Source organism: Arachis ipaensis, chromosome B5, assembly GCF_059453495.1.
Source record: "Arachis ipaensis isolate K30076 ecotype BB chromosome B5, ASM5945349v1, whole genome shotgun sequence".
NCBI classification, from domain to species: Eukaryota; Viridiplantae; Streptophyta; class Magnoliopsida; order Fabales; family Fabaceae; genus Arachis; species Arachis ipaensis.
The window spans coordinates 15,578,232-15,596,397 of NC_142440.1; the positions used below are offsets into that span (position 1 = coordinate 15,578,232).

At 33.9% G+C, this 18,166-nt stretch overlaps 3 protein-coding genes across 3 annotated transcripts; 1 reads left to right on the forward strand and 2 right to left on the reverse strand.

Moving 5' to 3' along the window:
* Window positions 1–6,302: 6,302 nt before the first annotated feature.
* Window positions 6,303–8,943, reverse strand: UMAMIT7 (Nodulin MtN21 /EamA-like transporter family protein). The gene is made up of 7 exons (XM_016345181.3): window positions 8,540–8,943; window positions 8,382–8,447; window positions 7,640–7,753; window positions 7,304–7,550; window positions 7,058–7,219; window positions 6,682–6,833; window positions 6,303–6,601 (listed from the first exon to the last, which is right to left on the reverse strand). The coding sequence occupies exons 1-7, from the start codon at window positions 8,743–8,745 to the stop codon at window positions 6,484–6,486; spliced, it is 1,065 nt and encodes a 354-aa protein (XP_016200667.1). The 5' UTR covers window positions 8,746–8,943; the 3' UTR covers window positions 6,303–6,483.
* A 1,127-nt stretch (window positions 8,944–10,070) lies between these two features.
* LOC107643046 (Pentatricopeptide repeat (PPR) superfamily protein) lies at window positions 10,071–12,331 on the forward strand. The gene has a single exon (XM_016346584.3). It carries the CDS (start codon window positions 10,108–10,110, stop codon window positions 11,896–11,898), a length of 1,791 nt encoding a protein of 596 aa, XP_016202070.2. The 5' UTR covers window positions 10,071–10,107; the 3' UTR covers window positions 11,899–12,331.
* Window positions 12,332–14,043: 1,712 nt separating this feature from the next.
* On the reverse strand, window positions 14,044–15,733 carry LOC107643047 (Matrixin family protein). Its single transcript, XM_016346585.3, has one exon. It carries the CDS (start codon window positions 15,285–15,287, stop codon window positions 14,193–14,195), a length of 1,095 nt encoding a protein of 364 aa, XP_016202071.1. The 5' UTR covers window positions 15,288–15,733; the 3' UTR covers window positions 14,044–14,192.
* Window positions 15,734–18,166: the final 2,433 nt, after the last annotated feature.

The window sequence follows — 18,166 nt, forward strand, 5'->3', positions numbered from 1 at the left end:
TGAATTCCAAGAGCCCCCCAAGCAGCGCTTTTTAAAGGAGCAAGCGCTGGTACCAGGCTATGAAATCATACCCTCGAGGGTTAATCTTTGGATTATTTCTGAAGGGTTTCTGATTGATAAAGAAAGAGATATCAAGGGCTTGGTTGATCAACAAATCCTCTCCCTGAGCACTGGGAAAGAAAGGCAGCTTCTTGTTTGCCCTTTCCAGGGTTTTGACAGGCCCATGAAAACAATGAACATCTCCACCCACTGTAAAAAGGATTAGAATTCTGTTATCATTGATTTGAATTTGTGGATCATCATTGACTTGGTTTAATACATGAAGAGCTGGTGGAGCCAGTGGTTCTACTGCGGGGCCTTTTCCCTTGTCTTGGGCAGCAGCATGAGATGAAGAAGTGGCCATTGCAAAACAAAGAAGAAGGAAGTTTGGAAGGTTAAGGGTTGTGCGAAAAAGATTTACGCGAAAGGAATTCAGGAAGCAAGGGTTTGAGAAAAATTGAACAAAGGAGGAAGTGTCGAATTTAAAGAAGTATTACTGTAGCCGTTATTGCAGAAGGAATGCAAAAAAGAGGTAACTTTACGAAGAAGGCGAAGTGGTGGAAAAAGAAAGCGTAGGTCCCGGAAAACGTGTCAAGTGGGTTAGTATTAATGGGTAAGTTAAATGATAATTATTACTGATTCAAGATATTATAATTTGAATTTGGATTAAGTGTTTCATCTTCCAATAATGCTATTGAAGGCAAACACATTAATCCAAGGGGGGCAATTTGTTAGTCGAAAAAATATTTTCAATTAAGATAAGTTAGTTCGAAGTAGTGAAAAGGTCGATTGAGATGTAAGCAATTGTCGAAAAGATGCACGTGCAGGCATTGGTTGGAGGAACTTGACACGGACTCGATTTCAAACACCTTATTAAATCGAACGGGCCTAGTCGAACAAGTATTCGAAATGAGTAATCGAATAGTTGTTCGAAAAGCAGATCGGGCAGTTACGTAAGTGGAGAAGTTAAAGGCTTTCATCATGTGATGAATTTGTGGGTAACGTTCATTGGCAAAAGAGCAGGAACGGTTACCTGGGAGTGCGCATACAAGATAGCGCTATGTAATTAATAATCGGTTATAGAAGTAGACTATAAATACTAGAAAGTTTTAGGGAATAATGGTTGGAACTTCGACTCAGAAATTACTCATACACACTCACATCCCCAGAGACTTTCTGAGTCTGCTTTGAGTCAATTATCTGTAGGGTTCCTTTCACATGTCTTTATCTTTTCAATTTAATTTTCTGTAAACCTTTTCAAGCAAATTTATGTTTCAAGTAATGATTTAACTTTCGAGGGCAATTTATCTTCCAGCATCTTTAATTTTCTCGCCAAAAGCCCTTTGCCAGTCCAAGGCACCTTTATTGCTTTCTTTAAATTTCAATTCAAACCTTTTCCGATTTCAGTTAATTTACTTTTTGAATTTATTGTCTTTAACTTCTTTTATCTTTTTACAAATTTTTATTTACTTGGTATTTCAATACCTGTCTAATCGAAGACACTTTGATGCACTTATAGAAAACTGGTACCTGCAAAAGAGGAGTTGGTTTCGCTCCTAGATCATTAGAATCGAACCACCATCGATTTGCAAAAAATCGACAAAACATTCTCTTTTTGTTTTCTCACAAATACCCATCAGTATCTAACAGGTTTTACATCTTCTGGTGTACGGACTATAAGTTCAAAAACTTCACGCTTTACAAGTGAATCTAACTCAGTCTTCATAGCTTCTTCCTATTTCGGCCAATCATTCTTTTGTCAACATTCTTCGACTATTCTTGGCTCAAGATCCTTACTTTCATGGATGATGTGTAATGCCACATTATATGCAAATATTTTATTGACAATTGTTTCATTTCGGTTCTATTTTTCTCCTGTAAAGATATAATTTATCGAGTTCTCATCATTTTTACAATTTTAAGTATTTTCAGGTACCTAAACGTCTTCTAGTGTCAAAACTATATCAGAATTTTGGACAACTGTAGGTGTCTTTTCTATGTCTTTGTCTTTTTCAATAGGAATAATATTTACCTCTTTTTTTTCGAGGATTTTTATCTTTGGAACTGATAGGCCTACACGCTTCTGACGTGAATTTGTTTCGGTGACCATTTGTCGGATTGGGACATTAATTCGAATTGGAGTATTTTCAACTGGTATATAGGATTTATTAATCCTTTTCGTATTAGAAAATACATCAAGCAATTCATTTGCTATTCTTTGCAAATGTATAATCTTTTGAACTTCTAATTCATATTGCCCTGATTGAGGATATAAATGCATCAAGGATGATGCATTTCAATTAAATTCTTTTTCCTCTCTCCCCCTAACGTTAAAAATTTTGATTCATCAAAATGACAATATGCAAATTGAGCTTTAAACACATCTCCTGTTTGTATCTCAAGATACCTCATTATAGAGGGAGAATCATATCCCACATAAATTCCCAAGTTTTGTTGGGGTCCCATTTTAGTGCGAGAAAGTGGGACAACTGGAACATGTATTGCAACCCAAATATTCTTAAATAGAAAATATTTGGCTGCTAGCCAAAAACTAATTGTAGAAGAGAGAATTGATGGTAACTTGTTGGCCTCAAACAAATAAGTGCTGCAGCATATAAAATTGCATGCCCCCAAACAGAGGTTGGAGGATTTGTTCTCATAAATAAAGGTCTAGAATTGGAGGCATTTAATAAGTGATTCAACTAACCCATTTTGTGTATGAACATGAGCTACTGGATGTTCAATGCTTATTCCGTTAGCCATACAATAAGCATCAAAGGTTTGAAAAGTGAATTCACTAGTATTATCAAGACGAATTGCTTTAATTAGAATTTTTTTGGAAACTGTATTTTTAATTGAATAATTTGAGCAAGTAATCTCACAAACACCAGGTTGTGAGAAGACAATAAGCACACATGTGACTATCTCAAAGATGTGTCTAATAGGATCATAAAATATCTAAAAGATCCACATGGTAAATGAATAGGTCCACATATATCGTCTTGAATCCTTTCAAGTAATTCAGGAGACTCAAATCTAATTTTTACTGGCGATGACCTTAAAATTAGTTTTTCCTGAGAACATGCAGCACAACAAAATTCACTAAATAATAATTTTTTGGTTATTTAGTGAATGTCCATGGGAGTTTTTAATAATTCTCTGCATCATTGTTGTTCTAGGATGACCTAATTGATCATGCTAAATTATAAATTTATTTGGATTAGTAAACTTCTGGTTTACAATGGCATGCGATTCAATTGCACTAATTTTAATATAATATAACCCAGATGAAAGTGAGGATAACTTTTCTAATATAACATTTTTATTTGAATCATGAGTTGTGATATATAAGTACTCATGATTTTTCTCACTCATTGTTTCAATATGATATCCATTTCGGCAAATATCTTTAAAACTCAACAAGTTCCTTAGACACTTGATAGACAATACTGCATTATTTATCATGAATTTTGTTCCTTCGGGAAATAAAATTATAGCTCTTTTGGAGCTTTCTATCACATTGCCTGAGCCAATAATAGTATTAACATATTCTTCTTTTGATATAAGATGAGTAAAATATATATTATTTTTGAAAATGGTATGCGAACTTGCACTATTCGCAAGACAAGCATCTTCATTATATATCCTTACCATTTTCTTCAAAGACAAATAATAATAATAAAATGACTAGCCGTACATGTGCAGTAAAATTGTATTCCTAATTGGAATTATTTTTCTAAGAAGCACTATTCATAAAAATAGTGTCATGTATTAAAATTTTATGATTATTACCATTATTATTATTTTAGAACTTGACACATTTATTGATTTTGAAATTCATAAACATAGACATAAATATTTTATTAAACATTATTTTTATAATTATATTTGAAATTTAAATACATAAAAAATAAAACTTAACAAGAAAATTTTTACATTATTTATTTACATAAATAATTAACGAACCTAAATATTAAACTTTTTCATCATTGATCAAATAGCCAATATTTTCTTCAAGATTCTCAAAGAAATCAGACATTTTATAATCAAGTGTAATTTTCAGCAACATTCTTTGAAATAAAATTTATCTCATTTCTTTTGTCATCCTTTTTTAAAGATACTTGATAAAGATCAACTAAAAGCCTTGGAGTACAATAGATACGTGACCAATGACCCTTTTCTCACCCTTTCCACCATAAGGAAAAAATTTATCCTCTGTTGATTTATTTTTTCTATTATTTCTTTTTTTATCCCACTTCTGCTGAGATCCTTTCTTGTGAACATAATTTTTCTTCCTTCCATAATTTTTTTTTGTTACCAAAACCTTGCTATTTACCTCTTCTAGAGTTATGATTTGCTGCATTTGCTTCAGAAAATGGGGCGGTCCCAATTAGGCGCGCTTCATGATTTCTTAAAAGCAATTCATTGTTACGTCAGTAATAAAAAGGTAAGAAATTAGTTCAAAATATTTTTTAAATTCTTTTTCTTAGTACTACTGCTGCAGGAGCACATTCGAGACATGGAAGGTCGAGAAAGTTTTCTCTATTATGTCATTATCAGTTATCTTTTCCTCACACAATTTCATTTGTGAGGTCATTCGGAACATTGTTGAATTGTATTCATTTATGAATTTAAAATTCTGTAGACGCAAGTGTGTCCACTCATATCAGACTTGAAAAAGTATCACTATCTTTTTATTATTATACTTTTTTTCAAGGTTGTTCCACAGATCTACGGGATCTTTTAGTATGAAATATTCATTTTTCAATTATACGTCAAGATGACAATGAAGAAAGATCATGACTTTGGCTTTATCCTTTTAGGATGCATTATTTTCACCTTTAATGGTATCTCCAAGATCTATTGAATCAAGATGAATTTTGACATCTAATACCCATGATAAATAGTTGTTTCCAGATATATCAAGAGCATTAAATTCAATATGAAAGAGCTTTGATATAATAAAAATTTATTACCTGAGTCTTCTTAAATTTTGATCAGAATCTCATGCTGATAACATGTTGTACGATAAATAAATAAGAAAAAAAAAATAAATATAAAATATAAAAATATAAATAGATAACTCTAGTATTAATATTTTTTAATATTAGTATTTTAATATAACTGAGATAAAACATATGTATTTCAATATATGAAGAAAAAGAAAGAAAAATATTTTATGCAAGAATAATTTTTAATTTTCTTGTGTTATGTCTTATGCTAATGTTATGAAGTCTTATTTATATATGTATGAGTATATCATTTTCAAACTTTATTAAAGGTTGGTCTTTTCTTTTGTAAGAATCTTAAATCTCTCTCTTCAAAACTTCAACCGCCAATATTATTAGACATCCATCTCATGTATTTTTACTACAACAATATATTGTTTATTTCACCAATCTCGTATTTTATTTTCTATTAGTGCTATTGAATTTAATAGGTGAAGGTAGTACCGTAGTAGTGTTAGAAACTTAGTTAACGGGACCATGCGGGAAGTTACAATTAATTAAACAGAAATATTAGAAGATTAATAAAATTTATTATAAAATTATTATTTTTGGTCAGTAACTAATTGTTAATATTTAAAAGTGTAAATTAAAAATATATTATTAAATTATTAAATTAAAAAAATTAAATTAATAACTAAAAATAATAATAAAAATATTAAAAAATTATCAAAATTTATTATTTATAATCATCAATTAGATATTAATATTTAAAAATATAAACTAAAATATATTATTAAATTACTAAATAAATTAGATCAATAATTAAAAATAAAGATAAAAAAAATAAATTCTAATGACTCTTTACTATTTTTCAACAATAAATTGGTCCCATTTTTCTTAATTAAAGGTATAGAATATTCCATCCCAATGTTAGTAGCAGCAAATTGCCATGGTCAATCGTCAATCGTCAATTTACAGTATTTTTTGGGTTTGAGAAGTCAAGTTGAAGTTTTATTACATGGAATCAGCAGCATTGACATTTCATCCATTTGAAAGTGATCCAACATAAAGGACTAAACTATGGTTCGGAAATTGTAAAAGATCAACTTCCTTATCTTGTTTCATTTCTATTCAACTTTATCAATTATTTAACAAATTTAAATCAAGACAAACTTTCGCACAATAAATAATCGTTGTATTAATTAATTCATATTTTAATTATAACTATTTTAATACAGTATACACTATAATCTTTGATATATTCCAAATTCAAATTCAATACACACATAATTGGGATTCTTCTTAACACACTACGACATAGTTCGAATCTGTGGAGCAGCTCGTTTTGCAAGGAAGTCAGCTACATTATTTGCCCTTCTTTATATCATGTTAAATCGCTGTTAAATCTTCATCGTGTATCACTGTATCATAGCACACTTAACTTTTCCAATCTTGGTCACAGCATGTGCATCTATTTGCACAATTGAAAACACAATCAACTTAAAAAAGCCTTCTCAATCTCATTGCCATTATTTCCTCTTGCGTTGCCTTCTTTGTCTTTGGCCCAAAGAACTAAGTACAGGCCAGTGAACATGAGTAACATACCTGCAATGCTGCAAAGCAGTAGTATTGGTAATAAATGAATAACGTCTGTAATAATTAATATTAGCTAGGAATGTCAATAAAGTTATACCTTCCAAAATTAATAGTGTCTCTCATGGTAACAAGGGAGAAAATGACAGAGCAGACTGTAGCAATGGGGCTAAACATGGAGACCAAGACTGGTCCTTTCTTCTTAAGTGCCCAACCATTGAAGCTTAAACATATTCCACTCGCTACACCTGCCTGTGTGTCTATATTAGAATTTTTTGCCTTTATGACATTGAAACTATAACATGTGGTTGCCATAAATAACCATACCTCATCCACTTTAATGTTAGACTAGCTACCATACTTTATTTATATAAATAAATCATACTAATAGTAATAACAATGGAATTTTCAATATAGATTAAGATTACCCTGCCAAGGCTTAACTAAGCATCAAGATGCATTTATTTTGAAATTACCAGAAAAGAATAGCCAATTAGGTCTTTAAAACGCAGAACTTGCCAATCAGTTTTCACTTGGTGCTCTGTAAGTAACTGAAAAACTGCGGTCATGAAGGCCCCTAACAAGGACGTTATTGCACCCAAGGACATAGGTGCCGCAAAATCTCCAAGAACAAAAGCCTGCATTATAATTCTTTTATCAACTTCATGGCTTTTAACATTTTTCTAATGCAAACTTTTTAACTGGATCACATCACATGGTACCTGCAGGACTACGCTGCTCGACAGTATGAAGACTGCAGCGACAAGATAGAGGCTGCCAATCATCTTGTGCTTGTCGAAGACAAACTGCAATGGCGTCGATGATGATTGAACTGTAGCCTCAAAACCGGTTTCCGGAGGAGCAGAAATGGTTTGCATTATGCTCATTGTGAGAGCCCCAAAAACACATAGCAGTGTTCCTAAGATTTTTACTTTGCTATGTGTGTTCCTTAAGTTTACACTCTCCAACCTGCCCCCAAATTAAGAACTTACTTCGCATCTTGGATGTAGTTAAAGCATTTATAGATCACCATATGATTTTAATGTTAGTTAGATTACCCAAAAGTCCAAGACATGATGAAGATAAGACCCGGTGCAAGGTTTGGCATTGCAGTTCCCATTGCTGGTGAAGTTAGATTGATTCCTTTCAGAAACAGACACTGGAAAGCTAGTCTGCATAACAATAGCATCTCTTATTTTAAAAAATTGGATTCATAATTAATATACCATATGTTGGATAAACGTCATAAGGTAAGGATTGTCTTATAATATGTTTATTTTCTTTTCCTATATAAGTAACAATTTGGAATACATTACTGCAGCAATGTTTGGGTCAACTTAGCCTGCTGTAATTAAACTAATCAAGTATTATCATTGACTGTTGAATCATTAATAAGAGGACAAAGGAAAAGAACAATAAAAACCAATATAGGCTGCTTATGCAGTCAGTATTTTCCTTCAACAGTTTCTTTATGTTTCTCAACTTCTAACCTACTACTCATTAGTCATTTCCAAACTCTGTCACATTCCATAATTTAAATTCTCAAAGTCCTTAAACAACTTAATTCCCGAAGAAAAGACTACCTATCTTTCATTAGTCATTATAAAAAGATAAACTAAGCAAAGCTGTGATGACATATGCACCTTGCTTTTTAAGTTGGCCACTCTCTACTTTCCCTTGATTGAACATCTCAATTGAGGCGATTCTAACTCGCACAAAATTAAGTCGTTTCAAGATAGACACTGGACTAATCAATTTTCATCATATGAAATTAAAGAATGAGGGATAAGTGTTCCTTACCCTCCAAATGAAAGAAACAAGAGTTGCATAATCAGCTTGAGTTTGCACTCCTTGGGCCACTTAGTCCTGCAATAGATACAAATAAAACATGATGATACTAATCTCTGTTAAAAACCGCATTCCTAAAAACCATTCAGGGAGAAGTTAGAGAGAGGGACCTTTCAAAATAAAAGGCAACGGGGAAGAGAACAAGGAAGGTAGCTAGGGAAGTGAAAATAACAATGGTAAGAGAGTTAAGGCCTAATGACATAGCATAACTCATCAGAAAAGCGTTCCCTGCGTAGATAAATTGGACTCCGATCAACCCTCCGATTATTGCAACATCTTCCACCACCCTCTTATTTCTGATTTCCATAATCGCCATATTTTTGCTTCCTAACAAATAATAGCTCCCTCTCTTGTTGTATGTTATCACAAGAGAAGATATCTTGCACTACCCTGCCCTGTCTTCATTTTTTCTTGCGTTTTATGCATACGTTTCGGAGAACGGTGGCATATATGCTACCTTCTTTGGTCCTGTATGTATGTTCCTTTTAATTATCATACAAATCCTTTGTATTTTGTTCAAGGCAATGGAGCTAACCTTCATGATGATGATGATTGTGTTTTCAACAAGTACCTACCATTCTCTGTGGTTTGACTTGTTTTATTCTACAATTTTTACTATGATATAAATAGCTGTATGTGGCTAACGCTGAAATGATTTTCTCTGATCTAAATCTGGAGTTTTTCTTATAAATAGAGAAAGGATTGTCCTTCCCATTGTCTATTTTACAGAAGAAACAAGTTTTTATAATGGGGGTTTCTAAAACTCCATTTACTATCAACTGTTTAATTCAAGCAACGGAAACATGTCCTTTCAGTGAACGGTTTCCAAGATCCCATGCAAACCATGCCTGTTTCTCTTCGGTAAATTTGAGAATTTTATATTATAATAACTATATCAAATTCTTTTCAAAAAAAAAAAAAAAAAAACAAACATGACTAATTGAAAATACAAAAATATTTTTAACTTTTAAAAATACGATACATTTAAGTCTTTTCGTCTAAAATATATAAAAACAAATCGATTTTTTAAAAAGATTTAGATGTCCTATATTTTAGAAAATCAGAATGTTTTTATATTTTTAATTAGACAGAGACTTATGTCTTTGAGATAAAAAAATTTTTATCATTTACTCAAAATGAAAAAATTGTTGAAATAAAATAGTGAAATTATATTTGAATCAAAGATAAAAATTACAAATTTATTAATTCAATATGATTAACTTTTTATTTTATTATTTTATAATTCTCATCACTTTAAATTTTTTTATAATAATTAATAAACGAATATTAGAAGGTCAATACAATTTTTATTTTTAGTCAATAATTAATTAATAATATTTAAAAATATAGACTTAAAATATAGTATTAAATCGCTAGATTAAAAAAAATTAGACTGATGATTAGAAATAATAAATTTTGCTTTCACTTATTTTTTTTTCAATTAATGCATTATCAGGTGACATCTCAAATTTTTTATGTAACATGATATATAAATATAAAAAGAAATATAATTTAAAATTAAAAAATCCTTAAAAGATATAACTTGAAAAGAAAATATTTGATTATCCACAAAAACCATTGTCAAATACAGTAGGTTACTCCATAAATAATCAAATAGTATTTTTTCGGTCGCTTGCAAAATCTAGTACGTATAGCCTAGCATAGCAGAGAGAAAGTCATGCGAAGGTTTCTCTTCAATGTAGCAAGAAAATTCGAGAAGGCACATCATTCTCATGCATTTCCTTCAAACCTGGCATATAGCAGTAACACTAGTTTTGATCAAACTAATATTAGCATTGGACGTAGTAATTTCATGTGGGTAACTACCATCAATTCCCTTGTCCATGGTGAAACCAATACAGAGTTGGAGTTATGTGAAGCATCCAGAATGTTCAATTCTGGGACTAAACCAAATGAATATGCTCTTGCTAACCTAGTAAGAGTTACTACTGACCTAGGCTCCTACTCATTTGGACAACAGCTCCACGGTTACATTCTATGTTCGGGGCATTTTTCCCGCGTCTATGTCTCCGCCTCACTCATCAGATTCTACGTGAAAATGCACTTACTTGCTTATGCTCACAAGGTGTTTGATGAAACTCCTCAACCAAACGCTGTTTCTTGGAACACTTTGATTTCCGGTTATGTCCAAGCTGGCCAGTTTCTGAGAGCCTTGTGTTTGTTCAGGTGCTTAGGAAGGTCCGACGTTTGTGCTGACGCGTTCTCTTTTACGTCTGCTCTCGCTGCTTGCGGCCACCTGAGCCTGTTCATATTGGGAAGGTCAATTCATTCTGTGGTTGTCAAATTGGGCATGCTTGATGGCACTGTTGTTGCAAACTGCTTGATTGACATGTATGGTAAATGCGGGTTAGTTGAGGATGCTGTCTGGGTTTTCTCTGAGATTGTTGACAAGGACGTTATTTCTTGGAATTCAGTTATAGCAGCAACTGCAAACAACGGAAACATTCAACTTGCATACAGGTTTTTGCACCTTATGCCCAACCCTGATACCATTTCCTATAATGGGTTGATAAACGGCATTGCTCATGTGGGGAATATAGAAGATGCTGTTCAGATTTTGTTAACTATGCCAACTCCGAATTCATCTTCTTGGAACTCCATAATTACAGGGTTTGTTAATAGGAATCGAGCTAGAGAGGCTCTGGATATGTTCAGCAGAATGCACTCAAGAAACGTGCAGATGGATGAGTTTACATTTTCAATCATCTTAAATGGACTTGCTGGTATTGCAGCCTTAACGTGGGGAATGTTGATCCATTGTTGTGCTATGAAGTGTGGCTTAGATACATCTGTAGTGGTTGGAAGTGCACTAATTGATATGTACTCAAAATGTGGGCAAGTGAAGCGTGCCGAATCGATCTTCCATGAACTGCCTAACAGGAATCTGATAAGCTGGAACACTATGATGTATGGCTATGCCCGCAATGGTGATTCTGTACAGGTTATTGAACTCTTTAAGATGCTAAAAATGGAAGGAGATATAAAACCGGACAGCATCACATTTCTTAACCTTTTATCAGCATGTTCCCATAACCAAATTCCCATTGAAGTTGCTATTCATTACTTTGAATCTATGATAAACGACCATGGGATCACACCATCTGTTGAGCATTGTTGTTCAATGATACGGCTGATGGGTCAAAAAGGAGAGTTGTGGAGAGCAGAGAGGATGATACATGAACTTGGTTTTGAGTCTCAAGGTTTAGTTTGGAGGGCTTTGCTTGGTGCTTGTGGAACACAGAGAGATATACAAGTAGCAGAAACTGCAGGTGCTAAGGTGATTGAATTGGAGAGAGATGAAGATTACGTTTATGTGAAGTTGTCTAACATGTATGCATCTTTAGGAAGATGGGAAGATGTGGATGCAATTAGGGGTCTCATGAGTAAAAAACAAGTGTGCAAAGAAGCAGGTTCTAGTTGGATAGAAGTTGAGTCATGTAACACATGAATCCACATCACAGGAAGGTATCTTTCGGATTTTCAGAATAGTAAGGCTGTTTTACCCAGCCCTAAATATGGATATCTTTGTTCGGTGATCTAGAAGAAAAAGTTGAGTTTGTCTTCAAGTGGGGCTCCCGTAGGATGATTAATGAAAAAGCATAGCAAGAGTAAAGAAAATAAGGCATTGGAGGATGCAAGATGGTGTTTTAGGAATGACAATGCAAGAGCAGGAAATACAGTATAACTTCAATATTGAAAAAATTAATCTTGCTGGGTACCCAACTCACCATACTTTCTAATACAATCTCTCCCTTACGCTTTGTTATATAGATTAGAATCAACAAGATAAACAACTGGAAGATGAACGATCGTGCATTCAACTTAATTGAAAAAAGCACGTATAATATACAGAGAAGAACAAGATCAGTTGACTCTCTGCAGTTCTAGCTATGCCATATCGGTTTTTCTTACTTGAATAACTACAACTAATCTTACTTCAGCAACAAGCTTTAGTTTAAGGCACATAAGAAAGCCAAGACTAAACAAAACAACTGCAAGCAACAGAAATTCCTACACAATGGTTACTGTGTACGGCATTCTCATATATCAATCATTTACAGAACATGTAAGAGAACAGAAAATGTAAACCTAATCATATTGCTGAAGAGAATACCTAATCAACTACGTGCTTAGTACAAATTATGTTAGGGGCCTCGAAAGTTGCACGAGAGAGTACCCTGAAAACTTGACCGCGACCTTAGGCACGACGCAGCAGCGCCGTGTAGTGGCAACATCGATTCAAGGCATCCCAATTCCGCCGCAATTATGTTCCTGATTAAGAATGAGCGGCCAAGTTTGGAGGTGGATTTGGGGAGGGCTGATCTTGATAATCGACAACCAGCAACGCCTGATTTAACCGCCGATTTAATCAAAGAAAGTGTCGATGCTCTTTGTAACATTCTGCTGCACGATGATGCCATTGTCTTTCACAGTTTACGCAACTGACACCAATCTAAACCCCCTAGGCTCCTACTAGCGCAAACAAGGGTTCCGGTCAACATTTTTTGTCCAAAAAAAAGTTGGATCTAGTAGAATTAAATATTGGGCCTTTAATTAGACTATAGAGATCTTTCTTGTTTCTAAATTCTAATGTCCACTCTTCATGCGCAAGCTGCTAAAGGGACAAAAGAAGAACAATAATGGAAAGAAGACTTATTGGATTTCTACCAGTTTCAACATCAATAAATTATTAAAATTTGTCCCTTTTTTGTTTGTAGGCCTGAGTGTTTGCCCACCTCGCTATGATTGTGATTGACATTTCGGCGAAAACGTTTAATCTCTTCCCAACTTGGAATCAAGGAGTCTTGGATGGGAACGTTAGCTAACATGGATAGTTTCTTAGTATATCCATCCGTGTATATCCATCCGACAGGGATATATATCTTCAATTCCAGTTCCAGGAGATACCTCTAATCTATTTCTTCCATAGTCAGGTTACGCATGTACTCAGTCAATTTTATTCTATGTTCTATCCTCTCACGACAAGTTCCTTTTTATTTTTATTATTTTAAAATTTTCGTACGACCATAGTCTCGTTAAGTCATCATGTATTCCCTCAACCTTCTTCGCTATTTTCGCGGCTCTTGTTTTTTTGAAATGCGGTCTCAAATCCCAAAAAAAGGTCCATTTGCTTTACCAATTTCCATGTTAAAAGGTTATAACCTTTACTTCTTTTTTTTTTTTTTTTTTTTTTGAATTGAACAACAGGCTAAAAAAGGTCAGAGAAACAAATTACAGAGAATAATTCTATATATATATTTCTCCTTCCGTTTATAGATTTTATCCCAACTGATAAAGTGAGTCTTTCTTGTCTCGTATGTGCCATTGCAGATAAAATCTACCCAAAAATTTTGTCAACCATTAATTAGAATTTTGTAATTTGCATTATATGAGAATGAATAATTGCCAAAATAGATTTAGTAATATGATAGAGATAAAGTTCTAGTCTTCCAATCATTTAACCCATAATTGATGCAACCAATTATAAATTGAAATCTTGATTGAAAACCCTTTTTTGAAAAAGAAATATTCCAAGAATATTTAAATAAAAATGACACAACAATAACATGTACAAAATTACTAAGAAAGATGAATTGCAAAGGCTTAGCCCGTTGAATTTCTGTATCATTTGTATTTTGTATTGATTTTGCTTTTGGCAGGTTTTGTATCCTATCTTTACATACATATATTGACTAACCAAAGAATGGAATTCATGTATGAACGAGGAATTAAAAACAAAAATCATAGACGTAAAAATAATAAGAGGAACCCAAGAGCTAAAGTGAGGGTCCATTTAGAGAAGCAACTTTTTAGCCCTTCAGCGAAATTAGAGGAATTCTCAGACTGTAAGAGAGAACTAAATGAGAAATTGGGGTTAGAGCCATAAAGAGCTTGGACCCCTTCCACGTCATCAATTGTCAAGTCCACTTTCTTCTTCCTTGGGCTCAGGCTCGGGTACATTACCGCTTCTTTCACGGAAGAGTGACCTAACCCAAGCACGTGACCTATCTCGTGCGTTGCTACCGATTCTAAATCAACGGCCACCCTTGACTTATCCCGCTCAAAATCAACGGACCAAGATTCCGCCGCATCCAAGTGGAATCTCCCATTCTGAGGTGAGAACGCGTGCCCCAACACCCCCAATACTCCATCGAACGGTTCTCCGTCGCCGTGATCGCCGGAGTAGAATCCGATTTTGATGTCTGCCGCGTCGTACCACTCCGCCTCCTGGAAATTCACCGGAATCACCGTCGCCCACCTCGAAAACGCTCTCTGGAACACCGCTCTGATTACCGGCACGCTTAGCCGGTCGATCATGTTGTTCGGCGAGAAAGCGTACGTCAGAGTCATCGGAGAACCGCGGAGCCACCTGGGCTTCCCGTCGAAGTAAGCGTAGTGGCGTGTGGCATGTATCCTGTGGTGCGCAGCATCCGAAACACCGCACCTCGGGGCCACGATCGCGTGTATTGTTTCGGAGTCGAGTTTTCCAGTGACCGGCAAGCCCAACCGTTTCTGGTAAAGGAAGAGTGCGGACTCTAACTGCTTGTCGAATGTGTCAGTGAAATTCTGCGCCGTTTCCGGCAGAGTGAGGTACCCGAAACGGTGGAAGTACTCCTTCAGCTCCCATATGCCGCTGACTTGGCTGCCCCTCTCTGCGTGAAGGAACTTTGAGAATTCCTGCCACGTGGCAGTAGCGTTGTGAGTTTCGGCTGTTATTACGGTTACGGATTCGGATTCAGGAACCATCCTGGCGCCAAAGCAAGGGCGCGAATTAAAGACGGTTACATAATAGAAGAGGAAGAAGGTTAAGTGAAGGTAACCGAATAACGGAAGCATAACTGTTCTGTGTCTTCGGTTGACGGTTAATGATGTTGGGGTATGGGCCTCGTTTGTTGCAACGAAACAAACGAAAGAGCTCAGTTATGGTTTATGAAGCTTGAGAGTAAATGAAACCTCATTAGAGGGAAAAAATAATAGTTAATAAACAAATGGTAGGGTATTATCATAAGTTTGAATTTGGAATAATGGTATATATATGCGCATGAAGCTAGTCTTTGGTATGATCGAAGCAAAAGGAAAGTTTATTAGAACGATAAAGATAAGAAGATTCTGCCTTTTTTTATGAGAGATGCTGACTTTAGAAGTGTGAGTGGTGGGTAAACTACTGTTTCTGTTTATCTTTTGATTTTTTTAACTATATATTTTAAGTTGTACCGTTTGGGTTGGTTTTGTTTTTGCCTCTGATTTGTCTAAATGGAACTTGCAACGGGTTTGAAGTTTGAATCAGATACGGTTTGTTCAGGTTTAGTTGTTTGGTTGAGGAACTGTGTTAGTTGGTTGACCCAATTTGGTGGTGCTTCAGAGTTTTATTAACTTGTCACATAAGACAAAGTACTAAATATTGAAGATATATGTAGTCACGCGATGACATATTACATAATAATGCCGCTTATCTAAATTATATTTCTCCTCCTTTCTAGATAAGCCGTTAATTATATATGCTGCTTGATTGATCTTGTTATATTAATTAATTAATAATTAATATATGCTAGGGATGATCATGGCATGAATCACAACTTCGCTGAATCAAATTGTGTATTCTATTGGGTTGTTAATCATGATGGTGCGTGCTTATCAAGTTCAAGCGTTTATGAAGCTAACAAGAAAGTGATGCGGGAGAGTATGGTCAAAAAACGTACATTTTGATATTCAAGGCTCAAACAAGCACAAAGGAAAAAGACGAACATAACTAGTTTATGTCTAATCGTCAAGAGGTGGTTTTAATTGGATTTCCTGTCCTCATCGTTAACTATTCCTCTTATCTCTCGTTTTTATAGAACAATATATACTGAATACCAGTATTTTAATAAGAGGGGGATATTTTACATTATCATGAAATAAATAAATAAATAAACCAAGAAACAATAGAAATATGTCTATAGTTGGTTCAAAATGTATTCACTTGTAAGCACATATAGTAAATTTACTGAAACAAACAGATTATAGCACATGCATAAAGACCTGACTGAATTTGTTGAATGTTGTTCAAGTTTGTGTTAGGTATAGATGGAGAATCAAGAAGTTGAGAAGATGACCAAATTAGAAAAATAGAGATGGTTTAATATTTTGGTTTTTGCTTCTTGTGAATACTAGTTGAGCTAGTTCCTTTTTCTTGTTATACTAATATTATAATATAATTAATTAATCATAATAAGGACGGTTAATTAAGGTCCAAGTCATCGGAGGATTGCTTTCAATAGACTACGATTAGGTTATCCAGATGACGGGGTACCACTATATATCCTTTTAAATTGTTTCTCTCATTGTCATTCGTAATAAAGGGTCCTACATTTATTTATTTATTTTTCCCTCATCCTGGGGTGCTGTTGGCTTTTTGGAGCGTAATAATATTTTGTGTGTGATTATTTTTGTAACACTAATCGTTTATCAAAGTTGTTGCCATTGGCTTGAAGCCAGAATATACTTGGTGGCGGATTTGGTCCTTCACTTTTTGATGCCCGCATTGACTATATTAATCAAAGGCTTACTTTCTAATTTCTATTCAAAGGTTTTAACATTTTAGTCACAGCCATCGCATCTTCATACGTACACACATTCATTCACATTAGTCTGCAGTGCGACACAAATTGAATTACTTGATTTTCAACAGTGACATTTTCTCTTAGAAAATTATTAACTAGAACCTCACATACAGTTGCCTTTTGGGTAAAATTGTTAATTGAAAATTATTTATTAGGTAATTTAATATATTTAATTAAATTATTATTTAATAATTTTTATCTATTAATTTCATATAAAAATAACTGTATATGAATTTTCATTAAATTATCAATAATCATCACCATTTTTTACTGATTCTTGAACGTAGATACATTTATATACTTGACAAAATTTAAATATATTTTAATAATTTTAGTATTTAATAATTAAAGGTTATGTTTATATTTCTATTTACAGTTATATTATGTGTATATCAATTTCAACCATCAATTTCAGTTACATTATACAAGTACAAAAATTTAAAAATTGAAAAACAAATCCATATACACACTCCACTTCTCTCTCACCAATTTCAGTCGCACGCGTCAAAGTCACCTCCTCTTCCCCTCTCTCTCCAGCATAATTCTCTCAAAAAATCCACTACCATCTTTGTTATAGTTCTCTCCCACACTTCTTCAACTCATTTTTGCTACTTTTTTTCTCCATCTATAAAAATGAACATCATTTTGCTAATTATGGTTTTAGTCTGATTGAAACTTTAAACTAATTTAGGTTTAACATTGAAATTTGAATATTTTAGTATACAATTAAAGATTATTTGCTAATTTATACTTTTGACTTAGGAATAGAAAGATATTAAGGCATATGCTCCTATTCTATTATCGATTAAGAATGAATAAACGAATGATAGAGTAATTTAGTTTATGCACGCCACCTGTTTGATAGAATGTTTCGGTTAGTGATTCTTCTAATTAGGACTGGCACTCGCAGTTGCAAGCTTACACCTTCCTTAACCTCCCTTCATGTGATTGCCAGGGGTTTTTGCACCCATGATGAGGATGTTTTTAGGTTAGGATCGATCAACTTTTTTTTCCTTTAATTATGAAAGGTATCAGAGACTTAATAAAGTGTGGTTAAGAGAGAGAGAAAAGAGAAGGAAAAAACTAGAGAAGAAAGAGTTGAGTCATAGAAGA

What these genes read in the sequence shown, in the direction of transcription:
- LOC107643046 (XM_016346584.3), top strand. Translation starts at nt 10,108, where the DNA reads ATGCGAAGGTTTCTCTTCAATGTAGCAAGAAAATTCGAGAAGGCACAT.
- UMAMIT7 (XM_016345181.3), bottom strand. Translation starts at nt 8,745, where the DNA reads ATGGCGATTATGGAAATCAGAAATAAGAGGGTGGTGGAAGATGTTGCA. An exon ending in CGAGCAGCGTAGTCCTGCAG is followed by an intron (nt 7,220 to 7,303) that starts GTACCATGTGAT and finishes ATTATAATGCAG; the next exon opens with GCTTTTGTTCTTGGAGATTT. An exon ending in TAATTGGCTATTCTTTTCTG is followed by an intron (nt 6,834 to 7,057) that starts GTAATTTCAAAA and finishes ATAGACACACAG; the next exon opens with GCAGGTGTAGCGAGTGGAAT.
- LOC107643047 (XM_016346585.3), bottom strand. Translation starts at nt 15,287, where the DNA reads ATGCTTCCGTTATTCGGTTACCTTCACTTAACCTTCTTCCTCTTCTAT.